The sequence below is a fragment of the Drosophila persimilis genome, unplaced genomic scaffold, assembly GCF_003286085.1.
Source record: "Drosophila persimilis strain 14011-0111.01,24,50 unplaced genomic scaffold, DperRS2 tig00000841-arrow-arrow-pilon, whole genome shotgun sequence".
Taxonomy (NCBI): Eukaryota; Metazoa; Arthropoda; class Insecta; order Diptera; family Drosophilidae; genus Drosophila; species Drosophila persimilis.
The window spans coordinates 627,925-647,546 of NW_020825361.1; the positions used below are offsets into that span (position 1 = coordinate 627,925).

Below are 19,622 nucleotides of genomic sequence, written 5' to 3' on the forward strand. Positions count from 1 at the left end.
AGCTTCTTGGGAGTCGAAGCCATTGATACTCTTAGAACCTCGTTCGTTAAGATGGCAGGTTGGGGCTAAGATTTTTCTTAAAATCTACTATTTCTATGTCAGCTATGTACATACATATATAAGTATGCAGTCTTTTAGTGATACAATGAGGATATTCTTAGGTTTCTAACATTTGTCTTGGCTATCATTACAACAAAATATATGTATATGTATATTAATGCCATGGCAAATATTTAATATTTCAAGAATAATAGGGTATTTTATGGGGAAATATATCTATAGATCTATACCCGGTTTTAGGGTATAATTACGCTGAGAATGTTGTTTGCTGCCGCCTTTCCACTTAGCACTTGAGCAGCATCAGGGTTAAAGTGGGGGAAACATTTGCCACGGTGTGGATTACACACAAAATGTAAACGTGCGTGTGTGTGTGTGTGTTGTGTCTGCCCCAAAGAGTTTTCGAATATTTGTTTAGATTTTTCACATGTTTCTGTTTTGATTGGTTTTCTGTTTTTCTCTCCTTCTTGGAATAGTGCTTTGTTGTCGAAGGTCGATTACAAAATGAATTGAAGATGGATTCAAATAATATATCATCACCGTTAACAGAGCCTCTGTTAACTAACAGACTCGCATAGATCCTCTCAAACTGTGGCCATGTGGCCAAATCAATATTAATACTATTTACCCGAAAAATGTTGAAAAGCCGTTTCCAAATCTGTTTACGTTTTTCATTTACTTCTTATTTACCTTTTTTTTCGGTGGGGGTTGGGGGTCCTAATCTTTAAACTGAAACTCATTTTCATTCGCTTTTATCTCGGTTACAAAATCCTCTGATGGTCAGAAAGTCATGTGTGTGTGTGTGGTTGTTGTTGTTTTTGGTGGATGGGTTTTATCAAGACCCAGACGGGGAGCGGCATAAACAGGTCGCTGATAAGGCGACCGTCAGCTGTAATTCAATTTACAAGAGGGGCCCCTGTCACCCCGTTAACCTTTATGCGGTTCTAGAATTTCGAATTTCAAGCATTTTCGAGTGCTGCCCGAAAAGAAGAGCTCAACAAGTGAAAGAGCTCTAGTCCACATAACGACGATAATATACCCTGTTGAGAATGAGAGATAAGAATTAATGAAAAACATAAATAACTTTAAATTATAGGAAACAAAATATCTCTTGTTTATTGAATGTATCAATGTTCTCAATGCATTGCAATGTAGAAATTTTTCAGTGATACTATATTTAGAAAGAAATCACAGCCTTATTTTCCAATAGTGCTTCACAGCATCTTCTTCCTCAACCAACTTCAATTAGGTCTCTCACGGACAAAAACAAAAGGTTTGAGTCCAACCAGCACAGCCGAGTTAAATGAATCTAAATTTCACAGAATATACCCTCGAACCCCACCCAATGCAGGGTATCAAAAGGATGCGATGCAAGCAGGCACGTAGGCTCTGCTTCTCTGTTGTGCGGCCGGTGCAGGCAACTGGAAAGCGCACACGGACAGCCTGCCTCTATCCCTCTCTCTCTCTCACACTCACTCGCTCACACGAACGACGCAATTAAATTTTCTGTCATTTTATGTAAAGGGCGGTAAGTGGAGGGGGGACAAAAGAAGCCCTCACGCCACGCCACGACGCTACGCCTTTTCTCGGTGACACACAGAGTTCTCTGCCGCAGTCGCTGCCTATGCTGCTGCCTCTGTCGCCGGTGTGTCGACGTGCCAAAATCCGCATACAAAAACTCAACAAAAGCAACAAGAACCGCCGCCGGCGCACGCTACTCTTCTGCTGCGCTGCAGTGGATCAAAAACGGAGTGGATCGTGCGTTTAAACAGCATCCACATGCACATCTGTTGCCTCTGAGCCGAAGATGGGGGGCAACACGTACGCCAAAATAAAAATCAAGAGGAACAAAACAAAATAACAAAAACACAAATTTAAATGGCGTTGCGGAAATCTCGAATGGCACTAAAATTGTGCGAGTGTGCGTGTGTGTGGACCTTGAAAAGCGCGACGAAGAGAAAAAAGCCGACTAGAAACTAGAAACGAAAACGCGAATTTTGCAGCAGCCGCGCCGTTGGAGCTGAGCAAGGTCTCCCTTTTTGGATTCGCTCCACTCACGCTTTACATTGTACATAAAACATATGTATGTATGTATGTATGGGTAGGGGAAGACAACAAGATCCACATACTGATTAGCCCGGCACACGCCCCAGACCACACTACCGAAGTATTTCTGAGGCCTAGACATCAGCCCCCAATTAATTCTCAAACCTAGACCCCAGCCCCAAGCCAGCATTACATTCACGGTTTTTCGTTTATTACGCATTTTAATTGTCGTTCTTTACACTTTTTTGGCATGCCTTTGATTGTCATGTGGATCATGTTTGCTGTGACGTCAGCTGGCTGCAGAGTCGTGTGGCTCCTTTCCACGAGGTGTGGAGGGTTCAATGCGCTTTTGCAGGGGCGCAGGTCCCTGCAGGTCCAGGTGCAGTCCCAAACAAAGTACAATTTATGCATTTTGTAACATGCACATACGAAAACAGAAAGAGACAGAGACAGAGACAGAGGCTGTTGCAGTTGCAGTCAACCCTGTTTGTTGCTAGGCCCGGCGCCAGGTTTGTTACGTGACGTTTTATCAGTCGTCCCCAAAGCTCGGGGCGCACCGTTGTTCTTGTACACGTCCTCCACCCGACAACTGTTTTCGTTTATGCGTGTACATGCATCTTGAACGTGCAGTTTGCTAGGAGGGTATTCCGCAGTTTTTGGGGGTGTAGCTTTTTAGAACATTTAGAATATCGTTTACTACGTAGTTTTTTCCGGAACCATCGGTCATGACTTTGCCGGAAGAAGTTTGTTCTGAGCAACCTTAACGGAAACTTCTCGACCGAAAAAGATTCCTTACCAAATTCCAACCCTTCAACGGATTAAAGTACACAGAACATTCTGGACATTCTACGATATGTTGAAGCTGCAAGCCAAGAACACGTTATGTCGGCGCATAAACCTTTCTGGAAACTTCCCACCGAACACATGTTTCGTGCTTCAGCGCCTAAGCCTCCACAGAGTGCAGTGCACTCTTCTCTATTAAAAAAAAAACAAAAACTGTAAAGTGGCGCGTCGTTGACGCTGCGCTGTTGGTGGGGGCCAACCCGTTGCAGTTTTGTTAGAGCAGTGCCGCTCCATTTTCTCAGCATTGATCTTTATATTCCTTTTCATTTTAGCTTCTGTACATTTTTGGGAGCCAAGTCCACTTAGCATAGGTGCAGGGTGCGGAGGGGCTACAGACAGGGGCGCTTTGTTTGATCAAGGCCACTATTTGTACATATGTACAATAGCAGACACACATATATAAATATGTAACGTATGTAAAATGTGGGTGTGTGAGTGGGTAAACACATGCGTGAGGCAATGAAGTAGAACAGAAAAAGTACGTCGCCTCTGCTGGCGTCGCTGCTATGCGTGTGCAGGGCTTGGAAGGGGGACCAACATCTACAGAGGGTAGCTCTGGTGCTGACATTTTGTCACACGCTGCGACCTAAATACGAATTTTATTATATTTTTTGTTTTTCGTTTACCTTATCAATGGTAAATTAGTCGGCTCTGCCCATTGTGCGTGCGTGTGTGTGTTTGTTTGTGTTTACATAATGCAGTTTCTCTTGCTGCCAATGTACCGTTTTACAGGGACTGAAAGGGCAGCATCGCTGACATCTGTTGGTAGCGCTTCTTTAACCGGCTTACATTCCCCCCCTCTCCCTTGCACCATGTCACTGTCAATGTCCATTGATGCCTATGTGTCTGTTTTCTTGTATGTATGGTATGCTTCGCAACATCGTGCCGCCGTTTTCGAACTAGCAGCAGCTGTGCTCCCCGCACACCCTTCTATGCTAGCATACTCCCTGTCTCCTTCTCACTCACTCACATGCACGTACACATACACAGAGCAACAGCGCTCGCTTGCTCTATCGTTACAAGCGTCGCACAGTGGCTCGTTTTCGGAAAACTCGTTGCAAAAATTAAATTTTGAATTGTGGAACTTCGCAACATTCAATTGGTTTTTCCATTGGGAATTGATCAAGCTATGAAAAACTTTTGTTACTCTTCAATTGGGAAATGATCAAGCCAAATAAAAAACATATATTCATACATATTGACATACGTATTCTGACATATAATTGCTGTTAAAAGTTGCACCAATGACGCGAATTTAGTTAAAAAATAATAATTTTGAAGAATTGAGAAAGTTTCAGGGTGATAACTGGCTTAGCTCAAAAGTTATGTTTTTGCAATATGTTTTAAGAAAATGACCCACTGTGCGTCGACGTTGACTTCGTTTCATACCGCATCGAGCTGCGTCAAAACATTTTCGAACGCCTCAGCAAACGGTTGTTTTCTCTCCGTAAAAGAAGTTGAAGTCGAAGAAGTGAAAGAAGAAGAGGAAAAAGAATTCCAAGGAAACAGTTCAAAGAGTGGAAGAAAGAAAAGTGTAATACGCAAAAACGAACTTACCATAAACATTTTTTTACATGTTTTTAAGCGAAGTTACTTATCCCTTCATAAACCGGTTGTTAAATGAACAGTAAAACAATAAAAACAAACAAAATCAAAGCAACGTTGCACATTTTCTTGATTCAGTGCATATAAAACTGCATGCAGATAAACAGCGTATAAAAACAGCAAAAAAAAGCAGTCAAACAGAAGAAGAAACAGAAGATAAAACAAAAAATGGCCTTTTCCATTGTTAGCCGCAACATTTTGCGCACTTCGAGGGAAATTCTGGAACGAAATATGGCCGCAACGGTCGGTGCACTCCAGCAGCAACTGACCGCCGCCTCCCTGCCGCCCTCACCCACACACAGCGATTGCCATGTAAGTGCACATGTGTGTGTGTGTTTCAGTTTCGATGTTAATTTAATTATAAAAAGAGATCCAAAAATGGTGGTAGAGTGGGAGGAGGAAGGGAAGTTAGCTCTTAAAAAAACGAGGCCAGTGCGTCTGAAACTGTGGATTACACGCACGTACACAGAACAGAAGCACTTCTCAAACTGCAACTCAAAGACAGTTTACTCCTCTGCCGCACAAATTTCATAAAACTGTAGCACAGTTTAATGAATGAATGAGTGATGATCATTCGTAGGCCGATCCCCTTCCCCCACCCCTTTGTGGCGTTGAAGAGGTGCTGAAAGAAGCCATTCTTTCCCTCCAAAAACAACAACAAACTGTTGTGCCAGAAAAACGCCAGAAGCTTCCATCATCCCAAGAACACCCTCTCTGAAAACTTGAAATGGAAAACTGCGCAGAATTTTGCAGAATAAACTTACGCAAAGCGCCAAAGCGTAGTAGCAGAGGAATAACAAAAGGAAACAAGATATTTCCACTTCCTTTCTTGCTGCCCTTTTACCTTGCTTCCACTCCCACTTCTCGTAAATACACACACCCCTTTGCAACTCGAAACAGCTGAGCGGGAGAGAGATAGAGAGCGCAGTTTGAAAGCCACAATTTAGTCTCGAAGAAATGTTAGTTAACAGATGTGTTAGCAGAATGTTTTGTTTTTGGGTCAAATGGGAGAAAGAAACTCATAATCCTGTTTGTTTAGGGAATGTGAACTAGTAGCTTTAGCTTGGAAATTATTCCTTCAGGAATTAGTTTTCTTTGGTTTCTATTCGCTTTAATGAGAGCGGCAACAGCGTATTGTGTATCAGTGTTTTTTAACAGGTCGATAGCTTAACATAAATGTTGTTTTTCCTTAGAAGCAGTTTTAGAGCCTCTATTGATTAACATGAATAGATATCCATTAACTTTCGCTTCTGGCTTAATTCTCCCCTTCAAATTTGTAAATTTTTTAGTACTTCTAATAAAACAAAATAATATACATCTGTATGTACTGTTGATCAGCATTAATCCAAGCCAGACCAGCATAATGTAATGTTGTCCAATATGTTTTTCTTTTCTTTCTGTTTCCTCTGAATGAAGAAAGAGTCACAAGGAAGAGGTTTTAATACAGATTTGAGGCGATTCTGCTTTCCTGTTGATTAACACTGACCTGTTGCTCGACTTTGCCGGATGCTTCTACTGCTTTTTATCCCACTGTTATTTCGGCATAAATCAATTTGATCTTTTTTTTGTATTGGGTTATTTTTGAAACGTGCTTTTCTTGTTTTCAGTCTCAGTCCCAGACTCAAATATCAGACTGAAATTCAAATAAAAAGAGGCCCGTTTTTGCATTTATTATAACAAAAATCGCTTTTGGCTTATTGGCCAGACTTCGAATGAGAAAAAACTTGTTTACAACCAAAAAACGTATTGTTTTCGTTGGCCAAAGTTCGTTTAACCGAGCGAAACCACTGGAACTACCACTGGGCCCCAAAAAGAGGTTCCACCGATCGACACACACGCATGAACATACGATGGTTCATTCGTGATAATGATATCATCTGGGGGCCGCCAACATCTGTATTTGAATTGTGTGCTGTGTGTACGGGTCTTGGGGGCCCATTTTTCTTATCGAGAGACATTCAAAACGTTTACAAGACTTTTGGTTGTAATTAAAAAAGAGAGTTCTCTTTATCTAATGGCACTGACAGAAGCTGTCAGCGATAGAGGATGAACATTTCCTCTGAATGCGGTCTGGGATATCTCATTAAATTGCCGGGAAAATTTCCCACAACTAGACGATTTGTTTTCTGGCTTCACGTTTCATAGCGGCTCTTTAACTATACAGGTTTCGGTTAATAAATCTTTTTTCCACCAGTACCTTAAAGACCTTCGCTCTGTAACTGACAAATCTTGTCGCTCTCTCTCGCTCTTGCGAGATCACTTGCAAAAAATGAATATAAAACTGGTTCAGAATTGTTTTTCAGGCAAACAGAACTGACCTTAACAATAGCCCCCCCACTCGCTCCACTCGAAAAAAATCTAGAGGAGACGAAGAGAGAGCAAGAAGTGTAATCAAGAGAATAATGTTTGTTTATACGCTGAAGGGCACCACAAAAACCATAGAAACAACAAAAAGCAAGAACATCAACCTGAGCATGAGGTTGAAAACAGAACACAAAAACAACAACATTTTAAGCATAATATTGTGCAACATCCAACTCTGAATGTAACAGTAAATAGTCAACCGATTTTGGGAAAAGCAAATATTAATGAAGGATCTAAAGAAGATGTCAGAGGTCGAATAGAAATTTCAGTAGAATAAGTTAATAGAATTAAGAAATAAAGAAAGGATTTGCAGATCCCAATTATTAAAATTTGAAACTTATGGCATCTGAAAACAATTCCCTTAAAACTGTAAACTAATTTATCTTCTCCCCCATCAAATTGTTTTTCAGCGCCTTCTACTCGTAACTGGTGGAAATGGAGCCCACCCGCTGCTGTGGCATCAAATGCCAACAGCCGTGGTCCAGGCCGTGCGCAAATATTCAAAGAAATCCGCCGGAGCGGCTCGTCTACGCCGCGAGGAGGAGAGCGACAGCGATGCAGACTCGGATGATGAGTTTGAGCAGCGCCGCCAGAAGACAAGCTCCAAGAGAAGCGAGCGGGTGAGTGAACTGCAGACACAAACACACACAAAAAACACATCAAAGCATATAAAATAGACCCCTGCAGCACGGTCCACGTGGCTGAGAAAATTCCACGATGTGCCTTGGTATGCAAGAAACGTGTTTCGTAAGCTGCTGCTTGAGATACTTTCCAGTCCACTCGGATTTGGCGGCTCAATGTCGTTTTTTGAACCTGCTGCCGTAACAGAAGTTGGCCAACAGTGTAACAGAGTTTACAGGGTGCGCGTTCTGTTATGGCCAACTGCTGCGCAGAGGCAACACCATGACACCACTTGCACACGGCTCAAATTTCCTACGATCAAAGCTTTGCAACGAGTAAGCTTTAAGCTTGGTGGCAGCGTAACCTGAAACCAAATTTATGCTTAAAGCTCAAGGCTTGAACTGCTGAAAAGTTCCGACTCCGATTCAGCAAACAAGTGGCGATGAAGCATTGCAGAAAAAGCTGTTGGTGCAGTAACAACCCTCAAGCAATTTGAAGCAGTAGTTCCTAGATAGCTTTACCGTTAGACCAAGCAGTTCGCCATATTTTGACAGGTTGAAAGCTGTTCAGTAAATAACATTAAGCAGTTCATCTCAGGAAAACTGTTACATTTTTTAAGCTGTGTATAGCTTTCCTCATTAAAATAGTTAATATCAGCTGTCAAGCAGAATCTAAATGACTTAAAAGAGTTTTTAAATTAATTTCTTATGTTCGATGTAGCATATTATCTTTGGACGATCTTAATATTTTGGGTGTAGTCGATTCGACAATGAAAGAGCGTCTTGGATTATAAAAGCACAACATTTAAGCAGTTTTGTAGACAGTTTTAATGATTTTGGTATCTCTTTTTCTATTGTTCAGGGTGATTCGGCCTTCTGGCGCCGCAAAATGCGCACTCTACATCGCATCATGGACGTGAACCATGACGGCGTCATCTCGTTCGATGATTTCAGTTTGCTGGCCAAACGATTCAACGATCTGGGACACCTGACGCCCGAGGTGGCTGCCGAATTCAACGACGTGATCAAGCAGACCTGGGAGGAGCAGTTCGGGGAGATAACCCCATACAATCTGGTGACTGCTGAACAGTTTCTGGCCGATTTGCATCATCGTCTCAACGACAAGAAGATGGCCAAGCGCATTGGACGCTTTCTGCCCTACTTGTTTAAGGTGAGCACTCAGTATTTCATATATATTTATTCGTCTTTATAAAATATTTGTATTTTGCATTTTAATAGGCTGTGGACTTTGATCACACTGGCCATCTGGATCTCGAACAATACAAGCTCTTCTTCCGCTGTCTGGGACTGACCGAAGACGATGCTGCCGTTTCCTTTGCTGTGATAGACAAGAACGGCGATGGCCAATTGTCGCTCAAGGAGTTTGTGCACTTGGGCCGTCAGTTCTTCCTAACCGAGGACGATACAAAGATATCGAAGATGTTCTGGGGACCGCTGGTTGCTGATCATTGACGTGTTGCAGTCACTGCTGTAGAATACTCACATAAACAACAACAAAATGTGAGACAACATCATGTTCACGATGCACGATGCAACAATGAGCCAATGCTGCCCCAAACAACAACAACAACAAAGACAACGACAATTAGCCATCAGTCGTTGCCAACACGCGTGCAGGTGGTACGCGGCAGTTGGCCCTATCTACAGCATGTGGCGCCTCATACAAACAGCAACAATCGAAACAACAACAGCAACAACAACAATACGATCATTATAAGGAACATGAGCATTTACGACTATTTACGGCAAGAGTGGAACCACACAGGCAAGCGCTATCGTCGGCAATCGGAGAGCGATGAGGATCCAACGCCCAGTCCCAAAGTGCGAAAACACAACTATAGCAACTATTATCAGAGGAGGGAGAAGGAGCGCGAAAGGGAGAGTAATGGTGGGACAGGAAATAAGAATTCAGTGGAGGACTATGATATAAGATTTTTTTTCTACCTTAATTCTCTAATACTATTCACGGTATCGTGCCGCAAGTACGAGGGCGATGACCTAAAGCACTTTATTGTCGAACGCATACGTAAATTTGATCGGGTGCGCCGCAAGGCTCGCAAACGGCGCAAGCGACGGCCCAAGCAAATGCTGGCAGCAGAGCAACTGCCATCGTGTAAACACGCCTCCCCAGTCCTCCCTCTGATTATCGCTATCCCCCCCTAAATCTATTCGTATATGATATCTATTATTTTTTTGCCTAGTTAAGAGTTACGTTTAATAACTGATATACAAAACCAACAGCAAACATGATATGTAACAAGAATAAAACTGATTTTAATTTGTAATCGTAATCCCAACAACGAATGTGTACTTCTGCTTCATCTGCCGCACTTGGCGGTCAGCGCGAGATGTGAAATGTACAAAAAAGCAGCCCCCAGCAGACGACCTGCGGCGGCCACATTTAATTATGTAAACGCGCCTGCGAAGAGGATTTGCTGCAGATATCAACTGAAAAGTGTTTGGCGGAAAAAGCAGGAAAATCCAGTGAAGGAAATGGAGGGAAACAGCTGCCAAAACAAAGGAATCGAATGCACTTTCAGTCGTATACTCGTATTTGGTAGAATAAAGCGATACAAAATGATATGGTACATTCGTACATTCACAGTGATATTTATAAGAACCTCTCGTCAAAGTCTCAATACCTTATGTGTAAGGAAAGAAACAGAATCCCGTTAGCTGCCAACCAGATTCTCAAAGTTCCATTTCAACCAAAAAATATAACGCGAGCGGCAAAGGGCGCGACTCTACTAGTCTCTGAGAACTAGTCGTCAAACAAGACGGACGGACAGACAACCATGGGTATATCGACTCGGCTATTGATCCTGAGCAAGTATGTTATACTTTATCGGGTCAGAAACGTTTCCTTCTGGGTGTTAAACACATCCAATTTCACCAAAAATCGAATATACCCCATATACGCTTCGAGTACCGGGTATAAATATGGCCAAGAAAAAGTTGTCGCGCGTAAATCTCGGTGGCAACCACCCACGTTCCACGTCTAGGCCGGCTGACCAGAGCTCATTATGCGCATTTGTTGCAAGATGGGAGGGTGGGACCGGCTCCAGTCCGTTTCGGTATGGGATGACGATGACCATTTCTTTCCTCTACTTCTAGTCCTTCTCTCACGCGTTTTTTTCTCTCTGGCTTCCCAGTCTCTCTTCCTCGACTCCCGCTCTTTTTTCCTCTGGTCTCTGCTCTTACTTCATTTTTTGTATATTTATTTGTAGCTAATAATTTTAATGCTATTCAAAATTATGTTGGCAAAAAAAGTGGCAGTTGAGTGGGTGGAGGGGAGCGGGTGCTGTGAAGCCACGTGAAAGCATTTTTTGGGGCGACTCCACCCTCATCCCCGCGCCACATACGGGTTCTGCTTATAAATTGCATTTGTATCTAAAAGGACATTAATTCTGTGTGCGTGTGTGTTAGTGTGGCCATACCGCACTCAAGCAGTGGCAGTTCCCCGCGGCTGTTCGTCCACTCTTTTGCTGCACTGCTTGACTGTCCGGCTGTCCCCGGCCCGGCCCCGGCCCCTTTTGCGCATTTCTTACTTGCTTCAATATTTTATAATTTAATTTTTTTTCTCAGCTCTTTCGCCCACTGCTAATCCCTTTGCCCTGTCCCCCTCGACTACCCCAATCAACCCACCGCACACACACACACATCGCGACATCTTTCATTATGTAAATGCACGCTTTACACACACATAGCTCTTTTTTTCCTGGCAGTGTGGCTGCACTTCGCCTTCGGTTGTCCGCTTTGGGGCCGTGGGTTTCACCCATCTTTCTGGGGTTTTTTTTCACTCTGGGATTTGTTCGTATGTTTTTTTATTATGAATAAAATATATCACATACGCATACACATGTAAATGGTTAAGTACATATGTATGTAACATGCTGCCGTCTCCTCTTTCTCTCACTATCAGTCGTTACTCTTCACTCCTTTCCTTCGCTTAATTTTTTTCTTTCTTTGTGCTCGTCATTTCAACATATTTTATCGCGTTTTAAAAGCAGTTTTTAAAAATTAAAATAACGTCCTAAGTCCACATTTGGTCAACAGATGCTCTCCAAGAAGGAGGAGCCCAGGCATTTCACTCTGTCTCTCTGGACTCTCGGCTTTCATTTAAATGAGAGCCCCTCCGCCAGTCAGAGGCGGCTATGTCGTTTAGAGAACTTCGTATACCATTGGCAAACATCCATAATTAGTTGATGTTTAATTTAATCCAAGTTTTTCTACACAACATTGGTTTCACCCGATTAAATCACCCAAAAGGGATATGATCCAGCAGATTTGGCAGGGAAACCCTTGCTAGATATGGTTCATCTACATATACATACATACATATGAACATATGATGTTGCGTTTTTAATTTTCTCGTATCTTCTAAATTTTGGATGCCACAGATTATTGTCCATTGTCCATATTATTGGGGGCGGGGCGATATTTTGAAATACACTTTTAACAGTGCGATATCCTAGAAGTGTGGATATCAAATTTGGTTTCTCTAGTTCTTATAGGCTCTGAGATCTAGGCGTTGATAGGGACGAATCGACTCGGCTATTGATGCTGATCAAGAATATATATATACTTTATGGGTTCGGACACGCTTCCTTCTGGGCGTTACACACATTCACTTTCCTCATAGTATCGGGTATACAAACTAACTATAACAAAAAGGGCAAAGAAATTAATGGATAATCTTCAGTTGCTTAAGATAATATTCCAAAAATACACACAGAAAAAGGAAGGAGAACCAACAACAGTAAAAAGAGGCAAAAAGAAACGCATGCTACAATATACGAATCTTTTAATATCCTTTATGATCGAGCAGTCCTCTTTAAGTTCTATATTATCAAGCAGTCGCCTGTGTTCTCCGTTCTCCGTTTCTCCGCACAATTGAGTACGCCTCTGTTATTTATGTAATACAGACCTTTACCAAATTCTTAAGAAGGCAGTGGTTCACAAAGTACTTTACTGAAATCGGTGTGAGTAACATATATACGTGTTTAAGTTTCCTTGCAAGACTTTAATGTTGTAAGAGGTAAAGTCTAATATATTTGTGGTAGTTGATCTCCGCCTTATAAATCCGCGTTGGAGCTGGAGATTTAACCGATTTGCAGAGACGCTGCAAACACTTTACATGTTTATGTCCCAGGGCGCCCCCGACACTCCAGTAGTCGCATAATATATCTAATACAATAAAAATTACATATAACTATTTTGTTGCAAAGAAAATCAACAATTAAAAATGCCGAAATATTCTCGTATTTTCAAACAGATGTAAGTGTGCTTATCCATATCCATGGGTACTTTATTAGATCCCAAACATATTTCCTTTGCTTACAGGCTTATGATGTCATCATCTTCAGATTCAACCAATGACTCCACTATCGATAAGTTCGAAGAGTTAGATCCACAAGCGAATTCTCCAATGGTATCTCCAGACCGATAGGTCATTAGTAAGAAGTCCCAGGCTGAAAACGAAGATTACAAGTTGGATTTCGGCCCGTCGACTTCGAAGGCAGCCAGGGAGCGCTCCCACGGCAGAAAGAAGGTGAACAAAATAGTGCACAAGTTGCTGCAGACGGATAAAACGGTGGCGAATATACGGACAAACACGGCAAAGAAACTAAGAAACGCAGGTCGCCCAGAAAATATTCTAAGATCATGCCCGTTTTACTGGAAGAAAATGGCCATGGAACAACGGATATCATCGCACCATTTGGAGAAGCACATTGTGTACTGTCTGAATAAGCGACTGAAGGAAGTTCTCTCAGAGGTTCAATCTATCGGCCGTTTCGCAGTTGATGATCAGCCGCAGCCCCTGGCAGTGGAATCCGAACGAGGACATCAAGTCGGTGGAGTCAATCGTACGTGTTGTTACGTTACGTTTATTGGGTGTATCTGAGATCGTCGAGCCGCCATTTTTCCCCCAAAGAATAAGAATATGATCGGTGCACCAAGGATGTGACCAGTATGCCATCCCCCAGGGATGGGATCATTATGGAGCTGAGATGGTGGTGGAGGAACTGCGCCGTGGAGGTCACTTGCTACCTGACCCACTGGGATCGAGTGGGAGCTAGCATCTTTCGATGTATAGTATATTGGGCATATTTATATCTACTTCACAGCCCGACCTGTTCCCTACATTCGCATGGTGTGGCTCCTATTAGCCTATAGATGCAAGAAAGAGTGGGCCAATTAGCCCATTGAAAGAACAGCGGTTAGCGACGGCGAACAGCTGATAAGCTGCAACAGCAGAGGGAGAGTACAGCAGAGAGGAAGAGCAACAGAGGACCGTCGTTATATCAGCAGAAATCAGCCGAGATCGTTTTAGACCAATGTTTATTGAATTCAATTAAATAATAACTTACTTCTTTTTTGTGCCCCAGAATTCCGAAAACTGGTTCAGACACTTAAGCTAAAGAGTGTCTTGTTCTGGTTCTTTGTGGAGCCATTTCTGGCAGAAGTAAATTTGAAAAGAGTATACTTATATCTCGACACAAAATTACACTATCCGAATGGGTTTGCCCTTGATGACTGGTTTTTGATGTGGTTTTATTTATTTTTTTATTTAGAATTGCTGTCAACGTAGGAAAATAAACAGCATATAATAGTCGACTATTTTGCACAGTTAAGATGCAACAGTTTCTCAGACATTGTCCTGTTGTAAGAAACACCTTTTTTTCTAGTGAATTTTCTTCAATCAGTGCTTCCAGGGAAATAATATGTTTGGTTATACTAAAATTTGTTAAATACAGGCGGCTTTTCCCCGCAGGAGTTGCAAATGTTGTACATATTTGTTCTTGCTGCTGCCGCTGCTGTTGCTTTTCTAACTGCTTGCCGCAAAATGGCTTTTGCAGGTGGCATAAATTTTCCAGCTAATCATAGAAAACAGAGACACTGCCTCGCTGGAAGGTATGGGTCGGTGGAATACACATACTACATATGTACATAAATACATACTCGCACTTATCCTGGCGAGGCCATAAAAGTGCGCTAATGTTAACCCGTTGCGTTTGTGGCTCCTGTTTGAATTACAATGCCTCATGTTGCCGCACCCCGTCCCAGCACCTGCACCACACAGACAGAGACACAAGCACAGATATCCTATCCACGTGTGCAGAGTGGGATGTGTGTGGGTTGGATTTTATGCTGTTGGCATGATAATTTAATTACAGCTCTGGGATTGGGTTTGCGGCAAGGCGGCATCAATCTGGGGCTTAGACAAGACTATTTTCCCCATACATACTCGTAGCTGCCCGGCCTCCCGCGCCGCTCTCTCTGGTATCTTATGCCTAACACCTTTTGGCCAATCTTGGAGTCACGATAAAAAACGTGGCAGCAGCAACAAGAAACAACCAAAACCAAGAAAATCACTTTTCGAGTGGGTGTAGAGCTATTACAGCTAGTCGAATGGGGCATACTCTCAGAAAATATATCGAAATGGAATGAAATGGAATTTAATTGAATCTACTTAATGAATGAGTCAGTTCTTTATAAATACATATATACTAGTAGATCGAAAGATTTACCTGTATTTGCTTGTTGCGATTGGTTTTATATACATACATATATGTAGATCTAGAAGAAAAAATATATCTGAATATATATCTATATATATATATATATCTGAATTGCAACTGGGATGCAATGATCCTCCCTGAACATATAGCTGATGCATGCCGTCCATTTTGTAGGATTTTGTGCCCTTACAGTGTATAATTATATATTAAATTAAGGCATTTGCATGCGCGTATTTTCGGGCACCATGCCCCATCCCGCCCTTGGCCGGGACTGTGTTGTAGATTATTAAAAATTATGTCTCACAGTAGGACATGCAATGCTCCCAGCTCTCCCCACAGAGCTACCCCTTCTAGGCCCCTGCCCTTGCCTCATAGCCGTGCCATTCCATCTTCTGTCACATAGGCCACATTAACGTGCCACCGACGACGCAGCGGCTGAGATAAGAAGCAGGCAGCAGTTGCAAAAATAATATAATGCTTCTTTTTTTTTTTTTTGAGGGTCATACTCCTTCTCTTCGTCTTACCCCGTGTCTTTTTGTTACCCTTGCAGAGGGTATTGTAAGTTTTGATTGCTTTTTGCATCCTTTCGATCCTTTAAGTATAATGTATTTCTGAGCACTAGAAAAATGTTGTCCATCATATTTTTCTGAAATATAGTTGCATTTATTTTCGGTATAAACAAATCCTAAAAACCATATATTTATTTGAACAAAGAATCTGTTAGAGCATCTAAGGCTTCGGTCCCCGAAACGAGTCTTCCTTCGTGTTTTTTTTTTGATTATTATTGTTGGGTTGGCGAAAATCCACGCAAAAATTATATTTTGACATTTTTCAGCGAAATGGGAATGGAGTTGAGGGGCCAGCAGCAGGATCAGGAGAATGAGATGAAGCCTACATATGTACATACTCGCACATGGAAAAAAGATAAAGAAGCAAAACAAGAAAATGCAGCTGTGGAAATTGTGGAGAAGAAGAGGTCTGGTCGTAACCCTAAACCAAAGCGAAATGCACTTTGGGGGTCTGGAGGTCTAGAGGTCGGTTCTTTTGTTGCCCTACGGCCCGGCGACAAAGAATTTCAATTCTATGGGGACCTAAGAGATCGGAATCTATGCAGATATGCATTTGAATGTGTCGAACAATATGATTTTATCGGTGAAGTAAACCACTAATTCATACATCTGGAAAATGTGGGATAAATCTTGAATATATCTTGGCTTCTAGCCTTTCCAGCGACTCTTCCATTTGAGTGCAGTGTATCCAGATTCCATTGCTGCACACATGGCGGTGGCAGCCCTGGCAACCCGCTCTAACGCTCATCGTGGTCATACCTTTGGGACAGCCTCGTCCGAGATTTGTTTAACTAAATTTATATTCTAAATGTTGTCTGTCGTGTGGTTGGGTTGTGCTTTTCCCTCTCTGCGTTGCTGCACCATGGATACCCTGGCCTCTGTGACATAAGCCGCGCTGCTTAGTTTTAAAAACTTATTTTAATGCTGGAATTTCCATTTTTTTTCGGGCATCGCCGTTGTTCTTCCTTCCAGCGACAGTTTGTTGTGGCGACCTTTTGTGATTTGGGCCTGGCCAGATGTCCCGAATCCACTCTTAATACATTTAAATTGTTCGCTTCGCGAGCAGTGTATCCTTCTGGGGTGTCCAAATCCTTGGTAAATGTAACACTACGGTCGAATCTCGGCTGCTGCTCCAATCTGCTGTGCAGCTGAAGGCATCGGTGCTGGGCCTGTCAAACACAGATTCCTTAGGGCAGGGAATACTGGCTCAATATGCTTACGTTCGTTCTCAATTTCTTACCGTCAATAGTGAATGTTATAGCCAATATCTTTCCCAAAGAAGCATCAACGCGGTTACTTTCTTCCTTTACTTTTTTACTTTCTTTACTTTCTTAACGGTTGTAAGAGATCTAGCATTTCTAGAAGTTTTGCGGGTCTCTGCGGGTCCAGATAAAGTCCTAATTTGTGCCCAGTGCCCAAGCCCATACTCTTCTGATCTATAAATTATCTTTTAAAACGTTCCTACAAATCTCCCAAATTAGATATCCTCATATCTGTCGAACCTCATACAGTGTTCTGTTTTTACTTTGTACGTCTCGTTGTTATGTCCGATATGGGAGGATTGTTTTTGTGTCAACGATTTTTAGTTATTGCCCTTCGTAAACTCAACTGGGACTCTGGTAGACTCTTACCACCATATAGATGTAGGCCTAAACTTATTGCAACATTACAGAATATATGTACATATAACGGTATGATGTTGTTGGACAAGCTCCTACTCGGGATTGTTAATACCCAAGCTCGACATGCTCACACTCAAATTTCCGTGATCTTGTCTGCTCTAATATTTCACATGTTTCTTTCTTAGTTCATTCTACAGTCCAATAGCATTGTTCACTGTAACATAGTACAAACCTTCCACATATATCTCATCTCAATCATGTATTTTTTTGGATGAATCGAAAGTATGAGTGAAGTTTCTGTTAACTGTTCAAATATAATAGGAAATTTATGGAAAACATTTTAGAAAATTAACATTAACAAACAAATTGATTAGAAACGACGCTTCAATAAATCAATGGCTTCCTTAATGCCATTTTGCATCTTGAAAATCTCACTCTCCGTTTTCTTAGTTATAGTTTCTTTTTGCTTCTGCAACTGTCCGTTGAAGTTATCCATTCCCATCATCAGTGCCTCTTTGAAATCGAACTTGTTTTGCTGTATTATCTCCTTCAGATTCAGCATGTTTTGCCCAAGCTTAGCCAAATCCCCCAATAGGTCCAGGGGGAGTTTGTGAGGAGGCATCGGCAGCACGGCATCGTCTGGGTTTTTCTGCTTGCCCTCATACGTCTCGACAACTGGCCCACGAGGGCGTATGTCCTTGGGCGACACGGGCAAAGAGCTCTGCGGCATGGGATCGGTAATAAGTTGGTTAAAGCGCAGCTGCTGAACACAAACAGCTGGAAGTCGCAGCATCTAGTTAAATATTAGGAAGGAGAGCGGTATGTCAAGCTAATCAATGGTTATGCAATGTTTACTGTTCTTACCTTATTACTATCAATGGGTTTCATTAAGATAAACAAAAATGTTTCCTGGTTAGATGTTATCGGTTTGAAGTCCAGCGGTGAATGATTTTTGGAGACTTTTTAGAAACTAGCACATTGACATATATCTTTAATTTATTTCAAGCTTGCTTTGATTGATGATTTTCAGCCCTTCCTATGATTCATCTCTATTTGATTACTGTGATTACTGTAAGAGAGGTTAGCCTATAGTACTGTGATTACGGTGATTACTGTAAGAGACGTTAGGCTATAGTAATTATAGTTTCACTTACTTTTTGCCTGGTTTGGAATCCAGTCCTCTAATTTATTATTTGTCTATTGTTGGAAGTTTTACTGTGTAAAATGTCAGACTGTTATTCATTTTTCTTTACTTACTATGCTGTCCGGTAGAAAAAAATATATTTTTATTGATGATTTGACTTTTACTTCTAAGCGGTTTCGATCTTTTTTCGGATATTCTTTTTTAAAAAATATAAATATTTTTGTCCCGTCTCCGAGCTGTTCTGCTGACGACAGTTAGTTTTAGAATGATTTTGTGAGATTCAAAATATTGAATGTTGACTATAAATACATATTATATTCAATGGGCACTATGATGGCTTAAATATGTAAATTATGAACCGAATACTTGTGTATGTAGATTGTTTTGTAGACTGGTAGAATGTTTTTCCCTCAAGCGTTGCAAATAATCTGAAGACTTTGAAAGCTTCGTCGTAGAATCAGTAAAAGATCTTGGTTTTTTGTTCTTTCATATACGAGTTTGTCTTGTTCGCTGTTTGTTCTGATAATTATGAATAACAAGCTCTTGGGGACTGGGGGAGCATAAATAAGCCTTTTTACGGGAAGAATTTACCAATAAATGCTTATTAAATGCTCTGGTCAGGGGTAAGGGGTAAAAGGTCTCTCCGCATAGTCCGCTCTCACAATATCAATAAATTAATTTGTGATTTTGTGTGCGGGAGATTGTACTTAATTATTGTTTGGTTGATGATTTCCCGCTCACTCTTCTTCAGCTGATGTATGCATGGCAAATGTTTGTCCCGCTCTATTCTGATTTCATTTCAGTATAGTTTGTTGGATTTTTATAGTTTTGACCTAAACAAATAGGCGAAAATCGCGAACAGCATCCGTACATGAGAGCCTGCCCCAGTGGGACGGATGAGTTTTGTGTGGGGTCCGGGTATGGGTCTGGGCCTCGGTGTGTGGGTTACCATGGTTTTTCGGTTCATACATTTCCAGAACGCAGGAGGACGATGTTTGTCCGCTGTTTGCTGTGGATGCGATGCGGTAGTAAAATCGTTGCTGCTGTTGTTTCTCTTGTTGTCGGGGGTATTTGCTAATCGTTGGTGGATTTTGGTGTCGCTTTACACTTGACGATTTGATGCATTTTTGATTGTTGTTCTGTGGTTCAAGTGTTTACAACTTTGAAGGCTGTTATTCTACTAGATCTTTGACATTAGACATTCATCT

At 41.8% G+C, this 19,622-nt stretch overlaps 2 protein-coding genes across 3 annotated transcripts; one reads left to right on the forward strand and one right to left on the reverse strand.

Moving 5' to 3' along the window:
* Positions 1–4,385: 4,385 nt before the first annotated feature.
* LOC113566700 (sarcoplasmic calcium-binding protein) lies at positions 4,386–9,008 on the forward strand. The gene is made up of 4 exons (XM_026993498.1): positions 4,386–4,863; positions 7,326–7,535; positions 8,398–8,706; positions 8,775–9,008. The coding sequence occupies exons 1-4, from the start codon at positions 4,720–4,722 to the stop codon at positions 9,006–9,008; spliced, it is 897 nt and encodes a 298-aa protein (XP_026849299.1). The 5' UTR covers positions 4,386–4,719.
* An 8,584-nt stretch (positions 9,009–17,592) lies between these two features.
* Positions 17,593–18,602, reverse strand: LOC6597650. Of its 2 annotated transcripts, none has more exons than XM_026993513.1 (3): positions 18,528–18,602; positions 18,135–18,339; positions 17,593–18,063 (listed from the first exon to the last, which is right to left on the reverse strand). In XM_026993513.1, the coding sequence occupies exons 2-3, from the start codon at positions 18,156–18,158 to the stop codon at positions 17,641–17,643; spliced, it is 447 nt and encodes a 148-aa protein (XP_026849314.1). In that variant the 5' UTR covers positions 18,159–18,339; positions 18,528–18,602; the 3' UTR covers positions 17,593–17,640. The 2 variants fall into 2 exon arrangements, with proteins under 2 accessions (XP_026849314.1, XP_002022681.2); XM_002022645.2 differs by lacking the exon at positions 18,528–18,602 and adding an exon at positions 18,425–18,462.
* Between the last annotated feature and the right edge of the window lie 1,020 nt (positions 18,603–19,622).

Coding starts and splice junctions, on each gene's coding strand:
- LOC6597650 (XM_026993513.1), bottom strand. CDS start 18,158: ATGAAACCCATTGATAGTAATAAG. Junction 18,064..18,134: donor AACCCATTGATAGTAATAAG/GTAAGAACAGTA, acceptor ATATTTAACTAG/ATGCTGCGACTTCCAGCTGT.
- LOC113566700 (XM_026993498.1), top strand. CDS start 4,720: ATGGCCTTTTCCATTGTTAGCCGCAACATTTTGCGCACTTCGAGGGAA. Junction 4,864..7,325: donor CCACACACAGCGATTGCCAT/GTAAGTGCACAT, acceptor ATTGTTTTTCAG/CGCCTTCTACTCGTAACTGG. Junction 7,536..8,397: donor GCTCCAAGAGAAGCGAGCGG/GTGAGTGAACTG, acceptor TCTATTGTTCAG/GGTGATTCGGCCTTCTGGCG.